Source organism: Corvus kubaryi, unplaced genomic scaffold (genome assembly GCF_017639235.1).
Source record: "Corvus kubaryi isolate FWS band 111438036 unplaced genomic scaffold, C.kubaryi_AGA036_p1.0 72, whole genome shotgun sequence".
In the NCBI taxonomy this organism is placed as follows: domain Eukaryota; kingdom Metazoa; phylum Chordata; class Aves; order Passeriformes; family Corvidae; genus Corvus; species Corvus kubaryi.
In genome coordinates, this window is record NW_024582060.1 from 918266 (window position 1) to 940893 (window position 22628).

The window sequence follows — 22628 nt, forward strand, 5'->3', positions numbered from 1 at the left end:
AGGTGGAACTTCCTGTGCATCAGTTTCTGCCCATTGCCCCTTGTCCTATTGCTCAGCACCACGAGAAAGAGCCTGGTCCATGCTCCAACACCCTTCCTTTAGATACTTAGACACTGATGAGATCCTCTCTCAGTTGCTTCTTCTCGAGGCTGAACGGGCCCAGCTCCCTCAGCCTGTCCTTACAAGAGAGATGCTCCAGTCCCTTCAACATCTTTGTCACCCTCTGCTGGACCCACTCCAGGAGCTCTGTGTCTCTCTTGTCCTGAGGAGCCCAGAACTGGGTACAGCACTCGGGTGTGGCCTCACCAGGGCTGAGTAGAGGGGCAGGATCCCTTCCCTTGACCTGCTGTAAATGCTTTTCCTTACTGACCCCAAGATACTCTTGGCCACAAGGACACACTGCTGGCTCACGGACAGCTTGCTGTCCACCAGGACCCCCAGGTCCTTCTCTGCAGAGCTGCTTCCCAGCAGGTCAGCCCCAGCCTGTGCTGGTACATGGGGTTATTCTTCCCCAGGTACAGGATCCTTTGCTCATGCCTTTCCTGAATTTCAGACAGTTCTTCCCTGCCCATCTCTCCAACCTGTTGAGGTCCCTCTGAAGGCTTACACAGCTCTCTGGGGTATTGGCCACTCCTGCCAGCTTTGTGTCATCAGTGAACTTGCTGAGAAGGCATCTGCCTCTTCGTCCAAGTCATTGATGAATAAGTTAAATAATACTGGGCCCAGTACTGACCCTTGTAATAGGCCTCCAGGCAGACCCTGTGCCACTAATTACAGCCCTCTGGGATCTGCCCTTCAGCCAGTTCTCCAACCACCTCCTTATCCACTCACCCCCTCCTGATATAACAGAGCATTATTTTATATGTGTGTTTATGTCTGCAAACAGAGGTTGCCCCAAGGCTGCCCACAGCACTGGGGATTTTAATAAAGCACGTGAGCTCACTCTCTCTCTTGCAGGTTTCTTGCCTGTCTCCTGTCCCGTGGCTGCCGTGTGGCTGTGGCACCACCCTGATGTGCGGGTGTAGGCTGCTGAGCACAGCTGAGCTTGGCAGGACACAGAGCCTGACATGAGTTAGCTGCTTAGCCATGCCTCTCAGATCCTCATGCTCTACAGAAACTAATCCATGTAAAACAGTGTTAGAAACAAAATAAGTGAGCCCTGACAGCCTTATTAAAAGGGGTCGAAGCCAGAGTCTTTGTTGAAAGTAATGCCAGCACCCTGTTTTGTTGACTCGGAGATTATCTCACCCCTTATTCATTAGCAGGGTCAGAGGTGTCCTATTGAAAAGATATCCCCAACCCACTAACAAACAGCAGGTGCAGCCTCTGCCTGGGAACACGAACAGAAATTGCCAAGACTTTGGCAAGGCTTCCCAGCTCTCCCTGCCCAGCACCTCATTTTATGGAAAGGAGGCCCTAAGCCCAGTTCTTCTCTAATTTTTCATCAGCTGCAAACCTTAGAGGTTTGCATTACTGCGGTTTTGAATACGTGCCCACAAACATCTAGAACAAATGAAGCAGTATTCTTGTGGAAGGTCATAGTGAGGGATGCCCAGCAGGTATTTATGCACTTGAGCTCTATATTTTTGTAAAAAAATGAAAAATGGTTCTTCAGATACTTTTTATGGAAAGGGGATGACTCTAGTTTGGATTGCATTGAGGAATGATGATTAGATTCAGATCGGGTAAAGTATAACAAAATAAAATAGTACTTTATTAAAGTCCTAAGATTTCAGTTTTTTAGTTTATTATATAGAATCTGGCTTGTTTCATAAAAGTCATTGCTTTTTCAAAACTGTAGACAACTATACCTTAACTATGTAAAAGATTCTAAAAAAATTAAACTTTTACTTTCTGGTGAAGATATGTCTCTATCCAATTTCTACAGCAGAGATGCATTCATCTTAGAATTGTTGTGTTTTGGCATCATTTGAAACTATTCTCTTTAGAACATGTTTATTGCATTCTTAATTTACAATGAAATGTTTATTGGCAAAACAAACTAAAAATCTATATTGCTGTTGCCTTAGTTATGGACAGACCCCTTTTATCAGAAAAATCATTTTTTGTTGATGTAGTTAAACTGGATAATCAGTAGAGTTAATGCATTCAGTTTAATATTGTTTCATTTTTCACCCAATCGTCCTTATTTCCCAAACTAATCACACAGCTGTCATCACTCCACCCCTTCCCCCAGTGTCCTTGGTTCCTTTCTGGGTGGGTTGGTACATTATGGAGCAGGAGTACGGGGGAAAGAGTGTTCAGGTTTCTTCCCCTGTGAAGCTGAACAAGATTGTAACTTAGATGCTGATCTTTGCCTTCATCACTGCTTGGGTCTCAGGCTGTGCCTCACTGGCTCTGCTCTCTTATTTCAGATAATTCAGCCCCTCTTAGAACTTGACCAGAACCGCAGCAAGTTGAAGCTGTACATCGGCCATCTGACAGCCCTCTGCCACGACCGCGACCCCCTGATTCTGCGTGGACTCACCCCGCCTGCTTCCTACCACCTGGATGATGACCAGGCAGCTTGGGAGAAGGAGCTGCAGAAGATGACCCAGGAGCAGGTGAGTTTGTGGTCTCAAGTTCTGAACAAGTACCTGAACTTGCTGATTTAGGCTTTACTGATGTGCCACACCAAAACGTTGTGAAACCATGCTGTAAGTGGTGAAAGCAGGTCGCAAAGATGAACTCTTCAGCTGATAAAAGGAGTCAGTAAATCTTTTAATCACTGCCATGTAATATTTCTTATGGAATTTCATCTGTTCTTTTATCCGTACTTGAGGCCGTGCATCTACACACTCATGGAAGATCAAACTGCAAGATACCCCTTTTGCCATGTTTTAACTATTAACAGATTTTATCTGCTCTCTATAATTTAATGTAGTCATCAGGGTCTTAAATCTTACTTTAATTACATAAACCATTTATATTTTGACACATTTTTATGAGTCTCTTTATATAAATGAATGCACTGTCCTTACCTGCTCTTACAGAATATTCTGCCAATAATTTCTACTGCTTACCACCTTACCTGCATATCTGAATCAAGATTTGCACTCAGTGTGCTGGATGTGATACAGCCATGCTTATAGACACACACAGTGACTTCAGAAACCCAACTGTATATTTCCAGGAGTTTTGGAATACAGAACTGAAAGGGTTTCATACGAGTTTGTCTGATGAAGTCTCCACAAGAGATTGTCCATCCAGTTATAAATCAGCTACTGAAATAATCTTTGTTTCTCCCACCTCTGGTAATGTCTTGCCTTCCTTACTCCCTTCATTGGCAGTTTTTTCTCTCTTGTTTTTGGACTATAATTCACCATTCCATACAACCATTTTTCTAATTCCTTCCTATTTCTCTTTTCAATTTTTTTTTATTTTACTATTTTAGTCCTGTATTACTGCATGCCTTTTTTTTTTGTTAAACTACTACAAGGAACTTGTAGCAGAACTAAATGTGACCAGTTTTATCTTTTTAACCCTAACTTTGGATTAGAATGCCAAGCCTTTCACTATTCACTTCCATATGCGTTATACCAAACGCTGTCCAGTGTGCACACAAGCTAGTGTAAGGCCTATATAGTTAAAAGGGGATTTGTGGGTCAGTGAACATATCTTGAGCTTATCTCGAACACTTCAGCTCTGGTTTTCTTTCTTTGTGATTTTAAAGCTAACTTCCTTGAACTTCCAATTCAAGACTGAATTTTGATTCAAAAATTGGAGAGGGCAGCCAAATTGCAGGAAACCAACAGAAGCATGTCTGAAAATTCAGAAAGAGCAGACCTCTGGAGATAAATACACCTGTAATAGGGCCAAGATTGTACAAGACAGCCATTCTCTCTCTTTGTGCCTGTCTTCATACATTTACTGATTCAGCATGTGCTGGGTGCCTCCCTCGATATCTCCATTTGCCTCTATAGGCATGACACATTCCTTTTCCCTTCAGAGCCTCCTGGGTTCTGTAATCACTGATACAGGATTAAAACTTTTTCAGTTTAATGCATGCCATCCTCCTCTATTAAAGCCTTACAACTCCTATGTTATAAATCAAAACATGGGGCATATTCTTTTGAACCACCTTGTCTGTCAGATTGGGATGAAGCAGTGGGTGACAAGCCTGTAGCATGGATGGGAGGCACCTCTAAAAACAAGCGTGGATATAGGCAAAGTTTGGATATCCCTGAAATAAATTGCCTCATTACTGTGGTGGTCTTTGTTTACAATCAGGATCTGTGGGGACAGGTGCTATTTGCTATTTGATCAAGAGATGTGGGTAAAGAAAATTGGAAAGGTTTTCTTTGTCAAGTTCTTCTGAATAGTCAGCCCAAAAATAATATTTCCCATGTAAACTTTGCTAGTCCATTAGCAACATCTATGGGTTAAACAGTAAAGAAAGCATTGTGAGAAACTGTGAGAAAAGGGAATTACCTCAGTTTTCTGGAGAAGAGAAGAAAATTCTTTTCCTATCCTCTCACGTTATTGTCTTAATTCTGCACTGCTGTCACCGCAGTTGTTTAAAGTTACTTCTCCATTCATGATTCCCAAGCATAGCTAACGTCAGCTAACATAAAATGTAGCTGTCCCTTCTGCTTTCCCATACTCACTCAGATGGTATTTAAGAAGCGTCAGTTGCAGAACACAGACTAATGATATATTTCAATTTACAAAGCAGACTTTTCATTTAAGCCATGGAGCTTTTCTGTTTCTAGCTGCAGAGTTTCCTTTGTGCTTAAAGTATTCCCAGGGGGGGTGGGAATCAGTTCTCCAGATTTGCAGAAGCCCATCACAGAATACCCATTTTGCATCTTTGGAATTTTAATGAGTTTTGTAAATTACTTCAAATCCAGTGCATTAAATTCACTCCTGTCCCTTCTAATATGATCTTCTGTAGATAATGCTTTACAAGCCTCAGTGGGAAAAAATTAATCCTCTTGAATGTTAAGAAGTGCTAACATGATTAGGGAGGATACATTTAACCAACACCAATAATATTTAAGAGTGATGCCAACATCCCCACTTCTCACCAATGAGATTACCTAGTTTGGTTTGGCTCTTTTGGGTTTTTTTTATAAATAGTTAAGAATTCCTTTTCATACTGCTGCTTTTGGAGCTGTTATTTCCCACTGCAGCTTTATTGACAGAGGTTGGTTTGCTAAGTTTCATCATGGCTGATATATTTGGTAGACCTTTCATGCCTGCTGGGGAGGCTCAGGTACCAGTAGTAGGAGTTTTCTGTGGCTTCTTTTGGTAGATGCAACTGGTATATGAAGTAGATTTAACCTTTTCACTCTTCCAGTGCATTCATGGTGACCCACAGAAACTAATGTACAAATAGTTGTTGGGAAAGTGTCTGCCAGCATCAATACCATGGATCTAAGGGGGATTTGTTGCCACATAAATAATTTTGTAGTCTCAAAGTTTGACTGATAATTGGTGCCTCTTATCTATAATAGTGTCTTGACACTACCATTAAGTTCAGTGGTAATCCTTAGTGACTTCAACTGATTACAGAATATGCTGAGTTGGAAAGGACCCACAAGGATCATCGAGTCCAACTCAGCCCTGCACAAGACATTCCCAAGAATCACAGCAGGTGCCTGAGAGCATTATCCAAACACTTCTTGAACTCTGTCAGGCTTGGGGCTGTGACCACTGCCCTGGGGAAGATTGTAATCAAGCTGTGGGGGCAAGATGCTGTATCATTCTTTGTTGGCATTTTATCAAAGACATGTTGTAAGGCTGACTTAGTGTAGTAAAATTTTGGTACATTTAATGTAGAACTGAAGCCAGTACTTAGGAGTATATGGTGTCTCAAAACCTAATCTAAAATAATACACTAGACTAAGTTGTGGACAGTAAAGAATCTAAAGTGCTCAGAACCATGTCATTAAATTATTCCTACGGTGGAAAATATCCCTTTGAGTCAGTTCTGACCCAGTGTCCCCAAATAAGCTAGCCAGTACTGTTTCAGGAACTGTCCTCAACCAGCTCGTGTCCTATTTGACTTTTCTTATTAAAAAACTGAAGTTACCAGAAGGAAAGAGGAATGTTCCAAGTCTTGACACTAAGAAATAGAAATTCCATTCATTCATTATAAATAATTGCATTATCCTAGCAATTTCTATTAAATACCATATTTTCTTTCACTTTGTCCTAGAGGTATCATTATGTTAATATCCTTGAGCTCTGTGGAACTACTGCTCCGTTTCATGTTTCAGATAGTTGCCTGTAAGTGCGGGATTTTAGTCCTCTATGAAAGGAAATGGCATTAAGAACGTAATTATATGGTCCACATTTTTATTTAGAGTTTGGGTTTTGTTTTGCTCTTATCTGTACAAAAGAAAAGAGTGGAGTGGGAACTGGAATTTGCTGGAAATCCTTGCTTAAGTGTGTCAGAGGTGGTGCACTGCGCTGGGGCTGAGGCAGCAGTGTGAGAAGGTAAAAAGAGCCAACGGAACGGAACACCCAGTTATTAGAAGCAGGCAGCAGTGTTTGATTCATTAATAGCTTAAGGCCTATCAGAAGTGTTTCTTAGCACCTCAAATCCAGCTGTAAATGTGCAGAACCTCGTCTTACGGAGAATTTCTTATTTTCAATAGGTCCTGCAGTGACATTCGGAAAAAATATTTCTTCCAACAGAAAATCTATACAATGAAAATAATTTCCTTAACCCTAGGAGTAGGAGGCATTTTTCTCCCTGGCTCCCTGGAATCAGAGGCTCTTTCCAGCCATGTCCAGCACGTCCTGGCTTCCTCAGGCTGCTGGGTGTCCTGCCAACTTCTGGCCCCAAGCATCAGTTCCTTCCCTGCACAATCGACCACTCCTTCCCCAGAGGTGTTTCTGGCAGCATTTGCAGTGTGACCTGGGCCTCAGCAGCAGTCTTGGAGACCTGGGCAGGTGCATTTCCATCAGAGGCTCTCTCTGAAGTCACCTGCTGTGGGAGCTTGTCTCACCCCACTACCAACAGTGTTGCACCTGTGGCTGCTTCGCTGTGAGAGAGGCACTTCTGAAAAATCTTTATGATCATCAAAGGGCCTTTGTAGTGCAGAAAGGTTGTCTTCCCTCTCCCTGTGCACCAGCTTCAGCCAAAGCACAGACCTGCCACGGATTCCTGCTTACTAATCCTCTCCCAAGAAATCAGCAATGTCTTTTCTGCTCAGGTGCCCGAAGCAGAGGAAGGAAAAAGGTGATAATGTCACTTCACTGTGTCGGTCACAACCTGCTGTGTCAGCTAAATAGTCCTGGCTTGGTTCCAAGGACCATAATGTACCTTGCACTTAATTCACATTTCAGTCTCCACAGAGCAATGCTAAGCTTTTCATATGAAAGGACACCAGACCTCATATCTGTAGCTGTCAAATTTCATTTTAAAATTGCATATTTGATTGCTAAATTCTGAAAATGTTCAACACATATTTTGATTTGTTATACAAACAATATTGCAAGTGGGATAAACTTTACTCTAAATTACAAGTAGCCATTTTATAAACATCCTGTGTACTTCTTTGTTCAGATTCTGCTTGTGTTCTTCTGTGTCATCTATGAGGAATTACTCAACTAGCTTAGTTTCTGTAAAGAAATTACTCTGCTATGATTTGCATTTAGTCATTCTAAATTACTCTATTACTTCAGAGTTTACCCTTGTCTTCCTTCTCTGACTGCTCTTCTATTAGCTTGTTATCTTCCCCCCCTTGATTTGTGTCATTTATTTTTAATTTGTAATCTTACGGGAATGCATAATGTATTTTAAAGTTAAACAGTCCACTTCTGGTCTCTGCTAGAAGTTAGAAGTAATAATTGCAACAATTTATATCCTTCTTCATGTGCAAATCTGCTTCCTGAGTTTGGTTGAGAAAGCAATGGATATGGGAACTCTCTAAAACTGTTCCATTTTAAAGCATTTTAAACTTTCATATTTAATGTTTTGGGTGAGGATGAGAACAGTGTCATAGTTCTTAAATACTGGTTAAAATCACAAACATTATCTGTAAGTTAGCCACATCCATAACATCATTCATTTTTATTTGTCCATGAAATTGCTGATATTAATTAAAATACACACTATCAATCAGGAACATTAACAATTCCTAACTTGAAAGGAGATATATAACCAAGCAGAATGGATATTTTAGTAAGACCAGACTGTTTCATTTGAAATCTTACTTTAATTTTTAAATGCATGTTTTTAAAATACTTTGAAAAAGCGAACATAAACCCCACATTTCCAGATAGAGCAGAAATATTTAAGGGTTTACATTAAAACTTTTTCTTTTTTTGTTTTTGAAGTTTGTCAGACTGGATTTCCACACTCGTAACCCTTTCTTTTGGCCCTTTCATAGGTATATAGTTGAGAAATAAAGGTTTATATCTAATTGGCTCTCACTGCTTCAAACACACATATTTACACTGGTTTGTCTGGGCAGATGCAAAAACTCTTGACCATTTGCCTGAGGTACAGTGAAGTTTAACTTATTTTGGGACAAAACAAAGGTTTAGATTAAATCAGTGTAATTTCTTATTGATGCTTACTTCTGTTACTTTAAGCTCTAAATGTATTTTTCAGACTAACCATAACCTGATCCAGAAACACTTGAACTTTGGAAAAACATAATTCTATATCCCAGTATTGCATCCTTATAGAAGTTCTCCACTAACTTTCTTTTTGTGCTGCTCTACAAGCACGTCATATTCTGTGTTCAGGTTTACTGTCCATAGCCCAAGATGAGATACCAGTTTATCTGTGTTTGCCTTTTTTCATCAGTGTTTTTGTGGAATTGTTAACGAGGCAAAAATCACACTGGGGGGTGTAAATAAATATTAAGGAATCTTAGCTTAATTTTGCCTTGTTTGCATCATGGGAAAAGCAGAGGCCACGAAGGTTCTGTGGAGCAGCACCACAGTTCACCCAGTGTGCATATAAAACCATAGCATCCTATTTCTTAACTATGAAGTTATCTTCATATGTATTGTTCCTATGACTCTGAATGTCAACTGATAGTTAAATAAGTTCTGAAATATCTTGGAACAGAGAAGCTAAATTAATGGTGAATTGTTAGGGGTTTTTTTTCAGTGATGGAGTTTAACTATAAATGGAAAAGTATTCCTATCATGCCTTGCTCTAAGCCCAGGAAGGAAGGCAGCAGTGCTGAAAAGTGTCTGAATCTATTGCAGATTATCTGCAAGCTTTCTTTCCCCTGAGATGCTGAAGGCCATTTCTGTTCTTCTGTCCAAAGATAAATACTATGAAGCACTTCAGGGGTCCTTGCTGTCCTTTTCTTTCTGAGCTGTCTATTCTTACTTGTCATCAACTAGACAAAAAACAATCTGGCTTTGCCTTCTCATTTTTGATCATTTCTATGAGGCAAGTATGTGAATCTCCTCATATCCTCAGCTGGGAATGCCAACAAAAAAGGATTGTTCACATTTCTTTATTTTCATAGAAAAATGGCATGGGGAAGGTAACACCATGTCAGCTTGCATTCACAAGAGGAAAATCTAGGCAACCAGGAGCAGAAGTGATATTAATACTTTTAGAGAAAATTTCCTAAAATTTGGACTTCCAAACATGCAGGTGAATGAAGTTACAGCACTGAGAACTGGATGCTCCCCATTAAGGCCTTTCCTGATGGAGGACTGACGTGTGCTGCTCCCAGCTGCTTCCGAGAGGAGTGATGTCAGTGGAGATGATAGCCATGATCTAGAAATGCTGCCACCAGCCGTATAGCCAGTTAAGATGTCTTTGTTGAAGTAGGAATCACATTATTAAATCTAGCTGTTCTGAAGCTAGCAAACTCAACTCAAGGCTATCATTGCTATTTTTCCAAGAGGGTTTCATCACAGACATCTGCCAGCCAGCTGTGTAGACTTTCTGTCTGTGCTAATTTGCAAAGTATTGTTGCTGGCCTTCAGCATTCAAAGCCATCTCCGTTTGGACTCTTGATGGTCAAAATCTCTTTTCTTGGAAATATTTTCTTCCTCTGGTTGAGTTGGTTACTTTTGTTTGATTGCATTTGATTTATTAGCTTTAGCATGAACTTACTTTGTTGGGCTTATCTTGATTTTATAAGGAATCTCATAAATACATAAATGCTGACTAGTAGAGCAAGAAACTGAGACTTCACTGATGTTGCAGTGTTGCCCCACTGAAGACAACATCCTGAAGGACTGTCCCTTGTCCACCAACCTTCTTTCAGTTTTGAAGTTCAGTCTCTTTGAGGTGCTTTTATATTTCATTAATTTAATTGCTTTGTCCTTTTCTGGCACTTCACCTGGAGGATTTGGTTGAAAGGCCAGGATGAGGGATGCTGGCTGGACAGGTGGTGGTGGTGCAGGACCTCTGCTTTCCCTGCTAACACTGCCCTCTCCTGGTGCTCCTCCTGTGGACTGAGAGTTCAGGACCCTTGCAGGTGCCAGATAAGAAAAGGAGAATGATAATGTTGGCCGTTTCTCCTGTTGCTTGCTCTCTCCCAACCCATGGCCTCCCACCCTTCTGATGGATGGCACCGTGAAATCTCTGTGTTGGCCCAGGAAGCCACAAGGTAGCCCTGTCTCAGAGTTCAAGGCTCAGAGCATTCCTGGGAGCACACCAGTGGTGAGGTGGTTTGCAGGCTGCTGGAACTGGGGCCACTCGAATCGCTGGGATCTCACCAGGCTCAGCAACCCGAGACTCTGAGGTAGTCCCTGAATCCCAGTCCCCTGGCTTTTAATATGCAGCACTACTCCTGCCTGGTTGTTCTGACCCTCTCAATCCTGCTTGCTGACTGGACCTTTCCTAGGCTTATCCATCCATTGCAAGTTCCTGACTAATACCTCTGCCAGGCTGCTGGGACCAGGCTAATCAGCCATCCACAGCCTGCCGTTCCTGAGCCATTAGGGGTTACTGCTGAGTCGCCCCTTCTCCCCCGAGAGCCCTTCCAGAGCCCGGAGTGCTCCCCTCCCTCTCGTTTTCCCCACTTCCCTGGCTCATGGCACTCCACAGAGCAGGATCAGGTTGCTTTTGCATTGTGATTCTTGGCAGGAGCCCCTCTCGGATTCCTATGGCTGTTCTGTGAGTACAGCAGCCAGTAGGAACAAAGCACATAAGGACACATTAAACTAACATTCAGCACGCAAAGCCCCAATAATTTACTGTATGCTACCCTGCCTAGTAAAGGGAACAGTGTAGCATGCTTGCCCTTTTAATTTCCTTTCTCACACTTCTGTCTATAGAAGCCTGCACCATAGCTTCCTTAAAAAGCATTTTTATTTATTCCATAGTTGTTCTTAAGCTGTTTGTTTTTATGCAGTGCTTCTTGCAGAAACAATCTGCTGTGCTTTGTTTGATACTATCACTAAACAGAGACATGCTGTTGTATCTGATTAGAATTTTAATTGTAGAAATCTAACCTTTGCCACTGCATTGTGCTCTTAAAGTGGTAAAATGATCCCTGCTGTGCTGCTGCCTGATAGTTCTCTCCTTTTAAAACCTGCATTGAGCAGTGTTTCAGACGTGCAAAACACAGATCAAGAAATTTGTATACTGATGAACAGTTATCCCTTCAGGCATGAAAAATGCCAGTTTGACATTGTTTCCATGTCATATATTAACATAGTAGAGTTCCAATAAAAACACTAATCAGTTAGGAATAAGAAATGTTACAGAACTGACAGATAATATTAAATTTTTAAAAACCACACAAAATTTAAAAGAAGGTTCAAATAAGATAGTTGCTCACAGCAGCTCTAAATGACGAAGAACTTTGGCTTCAGAAGCTGGGAATAAGCTTCAGAATCCATCTTATGTGTATGTACCTGCTACATATATGCTTGTCTTATATTCATAGGGAATATACTTCATTAGAAGAAAATCCTAGTACTGGGAAAAAAAAGAGTTTTTTGATATATAGTATAGGGCAGGGCTGTCTGCTCGAAAGGTTATCCAGTCTATCTATCCATATCATCTGGCCTGGTAAGGGATGCTGCTTCTCCTTGTTCTCTGAGATCCTTAGACCACTGTGAGTACAGTAAGCCCTAAAATGCTTGCACAAATGACAGCCTTCCTTGGGATTTTGCACAGTTCACAGGCCAGCATGGACTTTATCAATTGCTGGGCAGATAAACAGGTTGCTGAAGGCAGATGTTTCCTGCTCTTTATTAAGACCTTGTGGGCCCCTAATTCTGGCAATGGCATTAGGCTCGAAGCTGAAAGCTGTGTTTGCATATACTCCAGTATGTTGTGTGACATGGTTTGGGACACTGCTTGTGGGAGAAACTGTTTATAAACTGTAGACAGAGTGAATAATGTAAAGTTTGAAATTCTGTGTCCTGTTATAAGCCAATTATAGTGATCTGAAGAACAAATGACCCAACAGGAAATGCAGAGTTAGTAAACAAAAATCGTGTATGTTCCACTGCAACTGTGTGTAGTCATCTTATGACTGAGTTAGGAAAGAGAGTTTCTGAAAATTAGTAATTCTGTAGGAAAAACAGAAGTCTGATTAACTCTGGGTGTATTATGTATAATTAGTGACATTCCAATTGATTTCATATCAGGAATAATTCTGAAGTAATGACCTATGAAACATCCTGTTGTTCATGAATAAAAGTCAAACTATTTAAAGCAATATACTAGCAAGCCACTGTATTGCTTCTGGAATATGGTTGCATTCAGAAAAATGTTGTACAGGGGAAGTTTTTCTCCTATTTATCATAGAACAACGTATTCAGGAGTAGTTAAGTCATGTGGACATGGCCTTTACTGGGAAGGTCACAAACCTGGTCCTGTAGAATGAAAACGTGAAATAAAGAGGATGGAGAGCATTCAGTTCCAGGTGAGGGAGTCACCAAGGGAAGATGCCGGTGCTGGAAGTGCCCAGCACACCGCACCTCTGTTAGCTCCTTCCTAAAGCGGTGCTGTAGCTGAGCCTGCTGGGCAGGGCAGCCACACAGCGGGCACAGCTCACAGCAGGGAGTGACCGTGTCTCTGTGTGCTCCTTGCAGCTGCACCACGAGCTGGAGAAGGGCGAGAGGGAGAGCGCAGAGCTGCAGGAGTTCGCCAACGCCATCCTCCAGCAGATAGCGGATCACTGCCCCGACATCCTGGAGCAGGTCGTCAACGCCCTCGAGGAGTCGTCGTGACCTCGGCCACCAGTCCCACGGAGCAGCACGCCACTGGCCAAGCCCAGCCAGTCCACGGAGCCATGGGAGTGGAGAGCAATGGAAGGACAGAAAATGGAATAGAAACTTCTGGTGCACCTTTTACAAAGGAAACAAAGGCAAAAAAAACCCCTCTAAAAACTACATGCTCTCTAGGTTCTTCCAGTCCACGATTAATCAGTCATTTTTGTACTCATCTTCTCACTGCCTTTCTACTTTAGAATCCAACTCCCCATTGACTTTGTTGGTGGTGACTTTTGGATACAGCTAAGCAGAGCTCCTCCAAGTCTACTGAGCAAAGAAGAGGGGATGCACTAAACACAAGCAGCTCTAGTTCTCCATGAGGTTGCAGAAGAGTAGCCCTTGCCTTTCATTCGTGTATTGCTTTTTCCTTCTTTCCTTCTTACCTTCTTCCTATTTTTTATTTTCATGAAAGCTGAAAGCCTGAATTTCACAGTGCTAAAACCAAACCCTGAGTGTGCTCTGATTATGGCTCATGGCTGGCCAGCATCAGCTAGCTCAGGTCTTGCTGCCTGTCTCAATGCTTCTTACGTTCTTAAATAGCAGAGTGAGGAAAGGAAAGTTTCCCTACTTGCTCCTGTTAGTCATTTCATCTAGCAGCTGGGAAAAAAGGTAGGCATACTGGTACTTTCTGTTTACTTAACTTGGATTTTTATTGTTCACTGGTCTGACTCTGAAGTGCTAGGTCAGGCATTTTTTGAGGTAACTGTTTTCATCTGTTGATTTTTGGGGGGTTTTAGATGAGGTGTCTCATCATAGGTCTGTGTCTCCTAAGATCCTACTTTATAGAGAGCTCTCTCCCTTCAGGCAGGTGTAGTCAGCAGGTCAGTTCCCAGCTTTAACTTGTATAGTTTGTCCAGTTTTTCAGGCCATGGCTTTGTGAACACTAGCTGTCATCAGAATAATCTTAGGCATTCTGTAAATGAGAAAATTGCATCATTTAGCTTAAAAATATAATTTTAAAGCTTAGTTAGGTAAATCAGTAGCATAGTTCTTACTATAATTATAATTTAATTTATTTTGGTTTAGCTTACATTGACAAGGAATGAGTTTGAGTTCAGAGCAATAACCCTTATGAAGAGAAGCATCTCTGCTGGAGTTGGCACCCAGCTGAGTAGATAGGTGTAAAATCACAGCTTTACTTAAACCAGTGCAATTCTTCTGTGTATATGAGAGGCCTTAGTTTTATTCCCATCCACCTTGGACACTCATTACAGTTCCTGCTGATAGGTAATATGACCTGAAATACCAGGTCAGTTTGTCGTTGTGGTAGCAAGTCAGAAATCCTGTTTTATGAGTAGGACTTGGGTGTTCATTCTTGGACTATGCATTAATGGGGAGACACGTTTTTTCCTGGCTACCAGTGGTTATGTGTGTCTGGGGGCATCTGCAGGACAGAACCCTGTAACACGTCCCCATGTGCTCCTTAAAGGAGTTGTTCCCTTTGGCTGTCTCACATTACTTCAGAGAGCGAGGGGAAGGCAAAAGGAGACCAAATATCAACACAGCAGTGGAAGAAATCTTGGTTTTCTAGTCACTAGCTAATTATGGATCCTCTCAGTAAACCTCCCATTCAGAGTCTGCAGTTTAATTCCATATGGTTTACTACATTTTGAGCTTAATCACTAGGCTGTTATGTTAAGGAAAATGTTCCAGGCCCTTTCAAGAAACCTGCGTTTCTTATATCTTTCAAATCCACAGCACAGCTCCCCTGTAGGTCTTTAACGCCTCGTTTTTATCTTTAGAAGTGACCAATTACTTCTAACAGAAAGGAGATCAGCAAAAGTTTGAGTAAGGGAAGATGTACCCTGTAGTTTTTTCCAAACAAGCACTGGAAATGGGGCAAAACTGAAACCTTATGTACCTGTAGATTCTATTGAAAATGAGCTGATTTAAAATAAATCACATCCCAATTGATTCTACTGTAATAATTCAGCAGAAGGAGCTGGATTCATAGCCAGGGTGTCTAGGAAGAAATAAGTCTGCAAAGAAGAGGCGATTCACACCTTTTCCAACTGTTGAATTGCCAGTGCTTTGCAAATCAGGAGAAGTAGCTTTAGTTCTTCCTGTAATAGCAGCCTGTGTCTGAAGCTTTTTTTTGTGTCATGTCTGAGGAGAGTAATGGGAGCCTGAAAGTGTGGAAGAGGGGAATGCCGGAAGGCGTGCAGACAGTGACTGTACACACTGCGGGGCTGTGCCTCATCCCAGAACCACCCCTTCGGTCCCATTATTTGAGTCAGCACGTTTCGATAGGAGCTGTTGTTTTGAAATCTTTCCTCTTGCTTTTTCTTCATCACCCCTAATTACTCACTCAAGGAATTTAATGCCGCCTGTAAAAGCATCAGAGCCATCAGCCCAGCATCATCGGCCACCGCCACCCCTCCTGACTCTCTCATTAACTTATATGGTCAAATCTCCAGCTGTCCTGGTTCCCTGCTGTAAAACAATCTTTCCTCTGTGAGAAGCTGTGGAATTTCCCTTATCGATGGTTCAAATGACTCCTGCTTGTAAACCTCTTACTGAGATGTTCCTTGATAGCGTTTCTGCTGGAGGCAGGGGCAGGGGGAGGGGATGGGAGCGAGGGGCGATCACTTCGAGCTGTTATTTCAATTCCCTGGCTTTACTGCCTTGCCCACACATCGCAGGGAAGTGCTGCTGCTTCTTCAGCATCTCTAACTCAGCTTGTGGCTGCATTTCTATAGTTCAAAGTGCCCCAGCCAAAGGCCTGGTGCTGTCACGGCAGCGTGTGCAGGATCTGTGCATCAGCAGCCAGGTGAAGCTCACTGTTTACACATCTCCTGGCCTCTTCCCAGGGAGGATTTGTCAAGGCTGACTAGTTTTCACACTGGCCATTTGGTCCTTTATCTGCCAGCCACACACCTGCTGTTCCTTCCATCTGAATTGTTGGGCCCTGGCGATTTTTCTCGTTAACCACTGTTATCTCCTCGGTCTTGTAGGCTTGCCATCTTAAAGATTGATCTTAGACCTCCATAAAGTGCTTTCAGGGAGGGAGCAGATCTCATTTAGGAACAGTCTTGATCCGACTTGATCTCCATCGAACTGTTTCAGGTAATCTCTCTGATCCTGTGTCGACAGAGATCCTGTGGTGAATAGCTTGAGGGGCTTTGGGATTTGGGAGGTACTGCTGGCCACGATTTAATGCTGAATGTGACCACTGAAAGCTTTTTCTTTTCACTCGTATGGAGTGCCACACCATTGGCCTTAAGGCAACAAGGGGATTTTATTCTCATAATCCGTCATGGAATTGCGTACGAGGCACATGGCAGAAGGGCCATATGTGGCATACCCTGCAATGCTCATCCAGTTGCCTAACCCACCACTGCTCTTTTAAGATCTTATTCCCAAGTGTCAGCAGTCAGGCAGATGCAGTTTCCTACCACAGTGGTCCTGCAGTGCAGCAGCTCTAGGAAATCAGGGGCCCTTCCCAGGAACCCTGGGGAAACTTGCTTTTTCTTCTGTTGAATGAAGTTCCATTTGCTACAGGAGCTGTGAAAGTTTTAATTGCTTTAATATTACTTTTTTTTCTTCTAAGCTGTTATTTGTAGAGAAGCTGAGAGATGTAAGGACTCAAGGAGCTGTTTGTAGAAAATTTAGTAGGTCATTTCGGCAGGGTTTGGGCTAAAAAATAACTGAAGCCTGAAGCCCATGTACGCTATAAAAGCTGACACTGCAACCACGCTTGTTCATGATATCCACGAGTCCAAGTCCATATTTGCCTCTGAATCCAGCCTCATGTAAAACACTAAAAAGACATAACACTAGAATTGCAGGGTGAGGACATGAGCACTGTTTGCCATTGGAAGAAGAATTACCTGGCATGCTCCCAGATGAAGCTCTAAGCTTCTCTAAGTATTCTCTCTAGTTTTGACTGCCTTTAACCAGCTTTCACTCCAGAAAATGCCAAACCCTCTTTGGAGTAGCCAGTTTTTGCCAAGTCCTGGGGACGGAAGGTGAAGGTCCGACGTGATGCACGGAAACCACGTGTGCCATTTCTCGGTGCACGGCTGGAACGTCCCTTCTCTAAAAAATTTCCTGGTACTTCAGGGCTCTGAAATTTGCACAAGGGAGCATAAATGTCATAAATCTTGTGAAGATAACCCTGGGTTTTGAACCAAAGGGGCACCTCTTTTCATTTGCCCTGCAATTCCCACCCATTCTGCTGCTAGCGCTCAATTTGTTGGGAAATCTCTACATCGGATGAGGGTTGACAGGGTTGAGTCCCCACTCCTGTACTAATTGCCAATCGCTGCCACTGCAGGGGTCTTTACAAAGGATGTAGAGTCCTGCACTGATACCATTTTAAAGCAAGAATTTCACTACATGCGTAACGCTTTTATCCCTCAAATGACTCCAATGAAATGCAAAAGGGAAAGAGTACAATCAAGGCATCTGATACTGAAAGGAAGCCTCTCCTCAGCTCAACGGCCACCCTGGAAGAGGGACCCGGAGAGGACGTGGAAGGCTGTGGATAACCAACACTGCCCCAGCGGAGCCGGCGGGGTGGGAGGGTTGGGCACAGGGCATCGCGGGGCATCGCGCCTGGCAAGGCCAACTCTGCTGACCCCTCTCATCAGCGTGGTGAGCAAGAGGAGTGTCAGGGGGTTTTTTTAAACAAAACAATGTTTTTAATTGTTTTTTCCACATAAATGGAAGGAACCTTACGCAACAGCAGATCCTTCTGAACAAAATGGCTGTGTTCGCTGACTATTTTTAAAACAAAAAAAAAGAGAAAAACTGTTTCAAAACTTTTTAGTGTCAAAAGCATAAACTCAGAAATCCTGACTTTTTCCAGTGTGTGTGGTGAGTGCTGTAACCCTGTCATCAGTATCTCCCCTGACTTTTTCAGGGGTGGTTCTTCCCTGTTTTGTTTTCTGCTTGTCGATATTGTCCGTGTGGTCCTAAGGCTGGGGCAGTTACCAACAATGTGTGTCTGTTGTCGGGTTGAAAAAAAAGATAGTAGTAGAACTGAAAAAGATGTGTTTTAAAAATATATAAAAATAAATTTCATTAAAAGGAATTCAAGTAAAGAAGCAACAAAGCCATGACTCCTCCTCTCGGGATTGTACGGAAAAGGATTTGTGGGCTTATAATTATAACCAGTTGCCTTTCACAGGCTTTTGAGGTCCAAGGCAGCTTGGCCTCCTAGGAAATGTTACAAACCCTGTATAAATTCCTGCTCTCCCAGGTTTATACTGTACATGTGTAAGACAGAAAGGGGCAGAATGAAACAGTATTGTGGAAATAATCTTTTCTGGTAACAGTTACCAGCACCAGGTGTCCCCTAAGATGGGAACTGCTGATGTAAATGAGCCAAACACTTCGGCCAACTTTTCTGTTTTCTCCATCACAGCCCTTGATGCCAGGGACAAGAGTAAGTGCAAATCAGCTGGTGCAGGTAGTTGTGTGTAGGTTCATTATCAAAGTTGTATTTCCTTGCCTTTCCTTTCCTTGACCTGTTGATCATGTACCCAAGCAGGTTATGGGGCAGGAAAGGACCAGCAGCCACTTCCTGCTCTGGTTGCATCAAAGACTTGCATTGCTTAAAAGGAACAACATGAGGCTAAACTGGCGTGTGAGGTTAACAAAAATACCCTGACAAATCACTTTACCTATGACAGTAGGTAAAGAATTTCATTAAGTGAATGTATTTTAATTATCAAACTGTACCATATGCTGTTAGTCCCCATTTTGCAAGCTTAGTTCAGATCTTGAACATCAGGTCAGTTTGGTTTGCTATTAAGTAGATATTCCCATTAGGTTCTTGGTGCTTTGGTAGGGCTTTTTGTTCAAAACATTGGTTTCTTTCACTTGGAAACTGGCAAAAAATGGATCTATGGGTCACATATACTCTTATTTGTTACAAAATGTGGCTATCTTGAAAACCAAATTCAAAGCCAAATTTTAAAAGTAGACATTGTTCCTTCTATCTGCCCCATCTTCCCAGCTCCCTGCGACAAGGCCAAGTCCTCCCTCCCTGCCCAGGGGTGGCTGTGTTTGGCCCCTCATTACACGCTCGTTACAGTATAACTGGGGAGGCTTTAGTGTGAGATGCCTTTATTTGATCAGATGCTGGAGGAGGACGAATCCAATGGGACCATGAACAGGGGAATAATTTCTGTGCTAGCCCAACATGCTGCTCCAAGCCCACTAAAACAGTAAATTGCCGTTTCCTTCCAAGTCGGTGAATGAGGAGAGCTGCACACCAAGTTCACAAACCATCCGTGGAGTTAAATTCTGTGGGATGCTCCATCCACTCCACAGGCGTAGATCCCTCATCTGCTTTGGAAGAGACCTGTTGCACTTTAGTGGAGGGGGAGACCGGCTTTAGGGATGGGATCTAGTGTACTTGAATTCCTTTTGGAGATGACAGCAGCGGGAGACATTGGTGTCCGTGATGCAAGTGCACACGCTGCCTTCAACTTGTATGTGTTTTATTGCTGGAGTCATGTTACTGACAGGATAATGAAATTGCAAAGAAAATGTGTTATATTCAACTTTGCCTTGATAATATAAACACTTTGTTCATTTTTTTCTTCTTTTTTTATTCACAGACTAAGTTCATCAGGAAATTATAAAATTATTTAAAAATTCTGTTGCCGTGTCTTTATTTCAGTGTGTGTTGCTTGGTGCCCAGGGTGGGAGGGCAGGTAGGAGGGCTGAGTGGCTGCATGGCTGTTCCCTGAGACCAGGCTTGAGGTCCCAGTTGTTGTCCACCTGCACCAGTGGGACAACCCTGCTGGGGAGTTTGGCTGCAGCTCATGCCTGGCAATGTTCATGGACACAGCTGGGGCTGCCTGCAAGGTGAAGGTGAGGGACTGGCAATCACAGGGGTGTCCCAGATACCCCTGGACCTCACAGGCCAGGTGAGTGGAGATAAACCAGCTGCTCTTACAGTCAGCTGTTCCCTTTGTCTCTCCTGCCTGTTTTCCAAGTCACCGACTTGAACGTTGCTAATGAGTGACTGAACTCCAGATGTGCATCCCGTGTTGAGTCAGGGATCACATCTTCCAGAGCACTGTGCCTGGAAAGCCTTGCTGTGGAAAGGCCAGCAAGGCTGTCCTACTGAGCGTGATCCTGGTGAAACCTGGCTCTGGGTCCTGGCCCTCGGGAGCAGAGGAGTCACGGCTTTGTGCCACAGGACGAGCTGTGCTCCCTGCAGGGCTGGAGGAAATGGGCTTTACCCAGTGTCCAGTCTCCAGATGCGTTTTGATGACATGGGAAATTGCCTGAGTAATGTCACTATAAAAATCTCATTTTTCTGGCGTTTTTGACTGTTCTGAAGAGAATAGCATTGCAACACTGGGTCCCACTGGTAGAACAATGTCCATACTAAACACACTCCACCAGATTCTCCACAGCTGTCCTGAAGCCCTGACAGCACAGACCTCCCCAAGTTGGGACACTTTCTAACCAGTTTCTTTCTGTTTCTTTCTCCTTTGGTCTATCTGTACAGCCAGTTTTTCTCTGGGCTTTCTTGCTGGCCTTGTCCCTTCTGCTTTTCCTCGAGTTATCATTTCAGGGGGCTCTTAAGATCCTGACTTGTTGTTTCAGTACAAGTGACTACAGGAACAGGCGTCCTGATCTCAGTGCCTGGACATTCCCTTCCCTTTGCTAATTGGATTTCAATCACTTGGGCTTCAATCAGGCATGTAAAGCAGTGTGTGGAAAAAGGATGCATGGGGATTAAGGGTCTCGAGAGCTTTGAAAGGAAGAGTCCATCGGCCTCTTGGTTCCCAGTCTGGTTTATGTTCTCTCGAGCGTCTTTGGCTGAGAAGGGGATTCGTGATTCCTGTCAGGCCAGGGTGTGCCTGGCTTTTGCAGCAGAGTCCAGATCAGCTGAATGAAACCACATGCCACATAAAGTTAACCGATTAACAACAAGGTACCCATCAGTCTGATAGTGGCACAAACACCTGAAGGACTTGTCCTTTTTAAAGAAGAGCAGTAGTGAAAGGGTGGGAGTCCGAGTCAGCGCCGGCGGGACAGCACATCTGCAGGGAGAGCAGCACATCTGCAGGGAGAGCCGAGCTGAGCTCTGCAGCCCACGCTGGCTCTGCTGCTCGGTGAGTTGCAGGGCTGTGTCCCCGCAGGCTGACTCATGTTTTGGATGGCCCATAACAATAACACTGTTTTCGTGCTGAAAAGAGAAGATGCCAAATGCCTTTTGTGCGTTATCAGGTTACATTTTCTGCATTGTGCAGTAAAACACAAGGCATCAGAACAGAACTGTCTGTGTTGACTGCAGCTACTGTGACACTGAACAGGCAAGGCAGCAGTGGAAACAGCAAATGGTCAGCCCTGGGATCAAGCACACACAGATTTGAAACATTTTCCTTTGCAGATAGGTTCACAGGGGTGCGCACAGCCCCTGTGTTGCCCAGGCTCCTGATTAAACATGGGCCTTCTGCAGTGCTCTAGCCAGGATGACTTGGGAAAACCTGCTTTTCTAAATCACACCAGTCAGGGAAACTGCTGAAACCACATCTGCAATCCATTGGGAGAAGCTACATATTTAGGATCTCCTATTTCTGACAGGATCTGCTGTGCTTGTGCTGCAGATGCTTTCTGCTTATGTGGATTGAAGCTGTAGGGGTGCATCAGCCAGCCCAAAGATTACCCCAAAACAGTAATTAAAGCAAATTGCCTGTGCCAATGATCTGTATATGACCAGTGACCTTTAGACAAGGATTTTGAGATATCAAGTAGCTCTTCTCACTGGGCTTCAGGATGTTTAGAAATCTCGGGCAAATAGCCAAAGTCCTCTTTCTTTAGTGTCTTTAAAAACCGTCAAACTTAAGTAGGGCATATGACCTGGGAAACTAAATGTTTTCTAGGTGGATATATGATAAAATTAGGTGCAAACAACTTTTTTGCGTATCAAGCAAATAGAGTCATACACCTTGTGTTGGTAGACCTTATTTCAGAATATCCTGGTGATGTGTTCTAAAATGTAAGAGGAACAGCTGGGACCAGCTTGGGTGTAGCTGTGGGGTTACAGCAAGTGATCCTCTGGGTGTGGGCTTTAAGTCCATCTGGTTTTAAGTACATGAGCAGTAGCTTTTCCCAGAGTTTACAACTGCAAACATTAAAACTGTTCTAGAAGATTGACTAAGAAGTTAAATATTTAGGCCCAGGTACTGCAGCCCATTTGTGTGAAGCTGTCGCTTACTTCAGTGGGAATTCAGCTCCAAGAATGTCTGTGGACACAAATCTTGTGATAGGGCAAGTTAAAAAAACATTTGGCTTCTTTATGTATTGCTAAAAAGGATGGGTGGCTGCTGTAGCTCAAAACCCATCCTAGAAGGACTTTTGTTGGGCTTGAGTAAACCCTTCATTTTCTGTAAGGGCACACCATTTTGGGGAACCACAAGTCTTGGAATGTATATGAACGCTCTTAACCTTTCTTATATAATGCACAGAAGCTGGTTTTAGCTCTAAGCAGTGTATCA

The 22628-nt window shown here is 43.1% G+C and overlaps 1 protein-coding gene across 12 annotated transcripts in view; it reads left to right on the forward strand.

Moving 5' to 3' along the window:
• The window catches only part of ERC1 (ELKS/RAB6-interacting/CAST family member 1), a 281550-nt gene extending 261780 nt beyond the window's left edge, over positions 1-19770 (forward strand). For 10 of the 12 annotated variants that reach the window (XM_042050357.1, XM_042050360.1, XM_042050350.1 and 7 more), the window contains 2 exons: positions 2376-2564; positions 12982-19770. In XM_042050357.1, the coding sequence (XP_041906291.1) occupies positions 2376-2564; positions 12982-13119 (327 nt within the window). In that variant the 3' untranslated portion in view covers positions 13120-19770. Of the gene's footprint in view, positions 1-2375; positions 2565-12981 lie in introns of those variants that run through there. The other 2 variants (XM_042050358.1, XM_042050359.1) reach the window with 1 other exon arrangement.
• The last annotated feature ends 2858 nt before the right edge of the window (positions 19771-22628 follow it).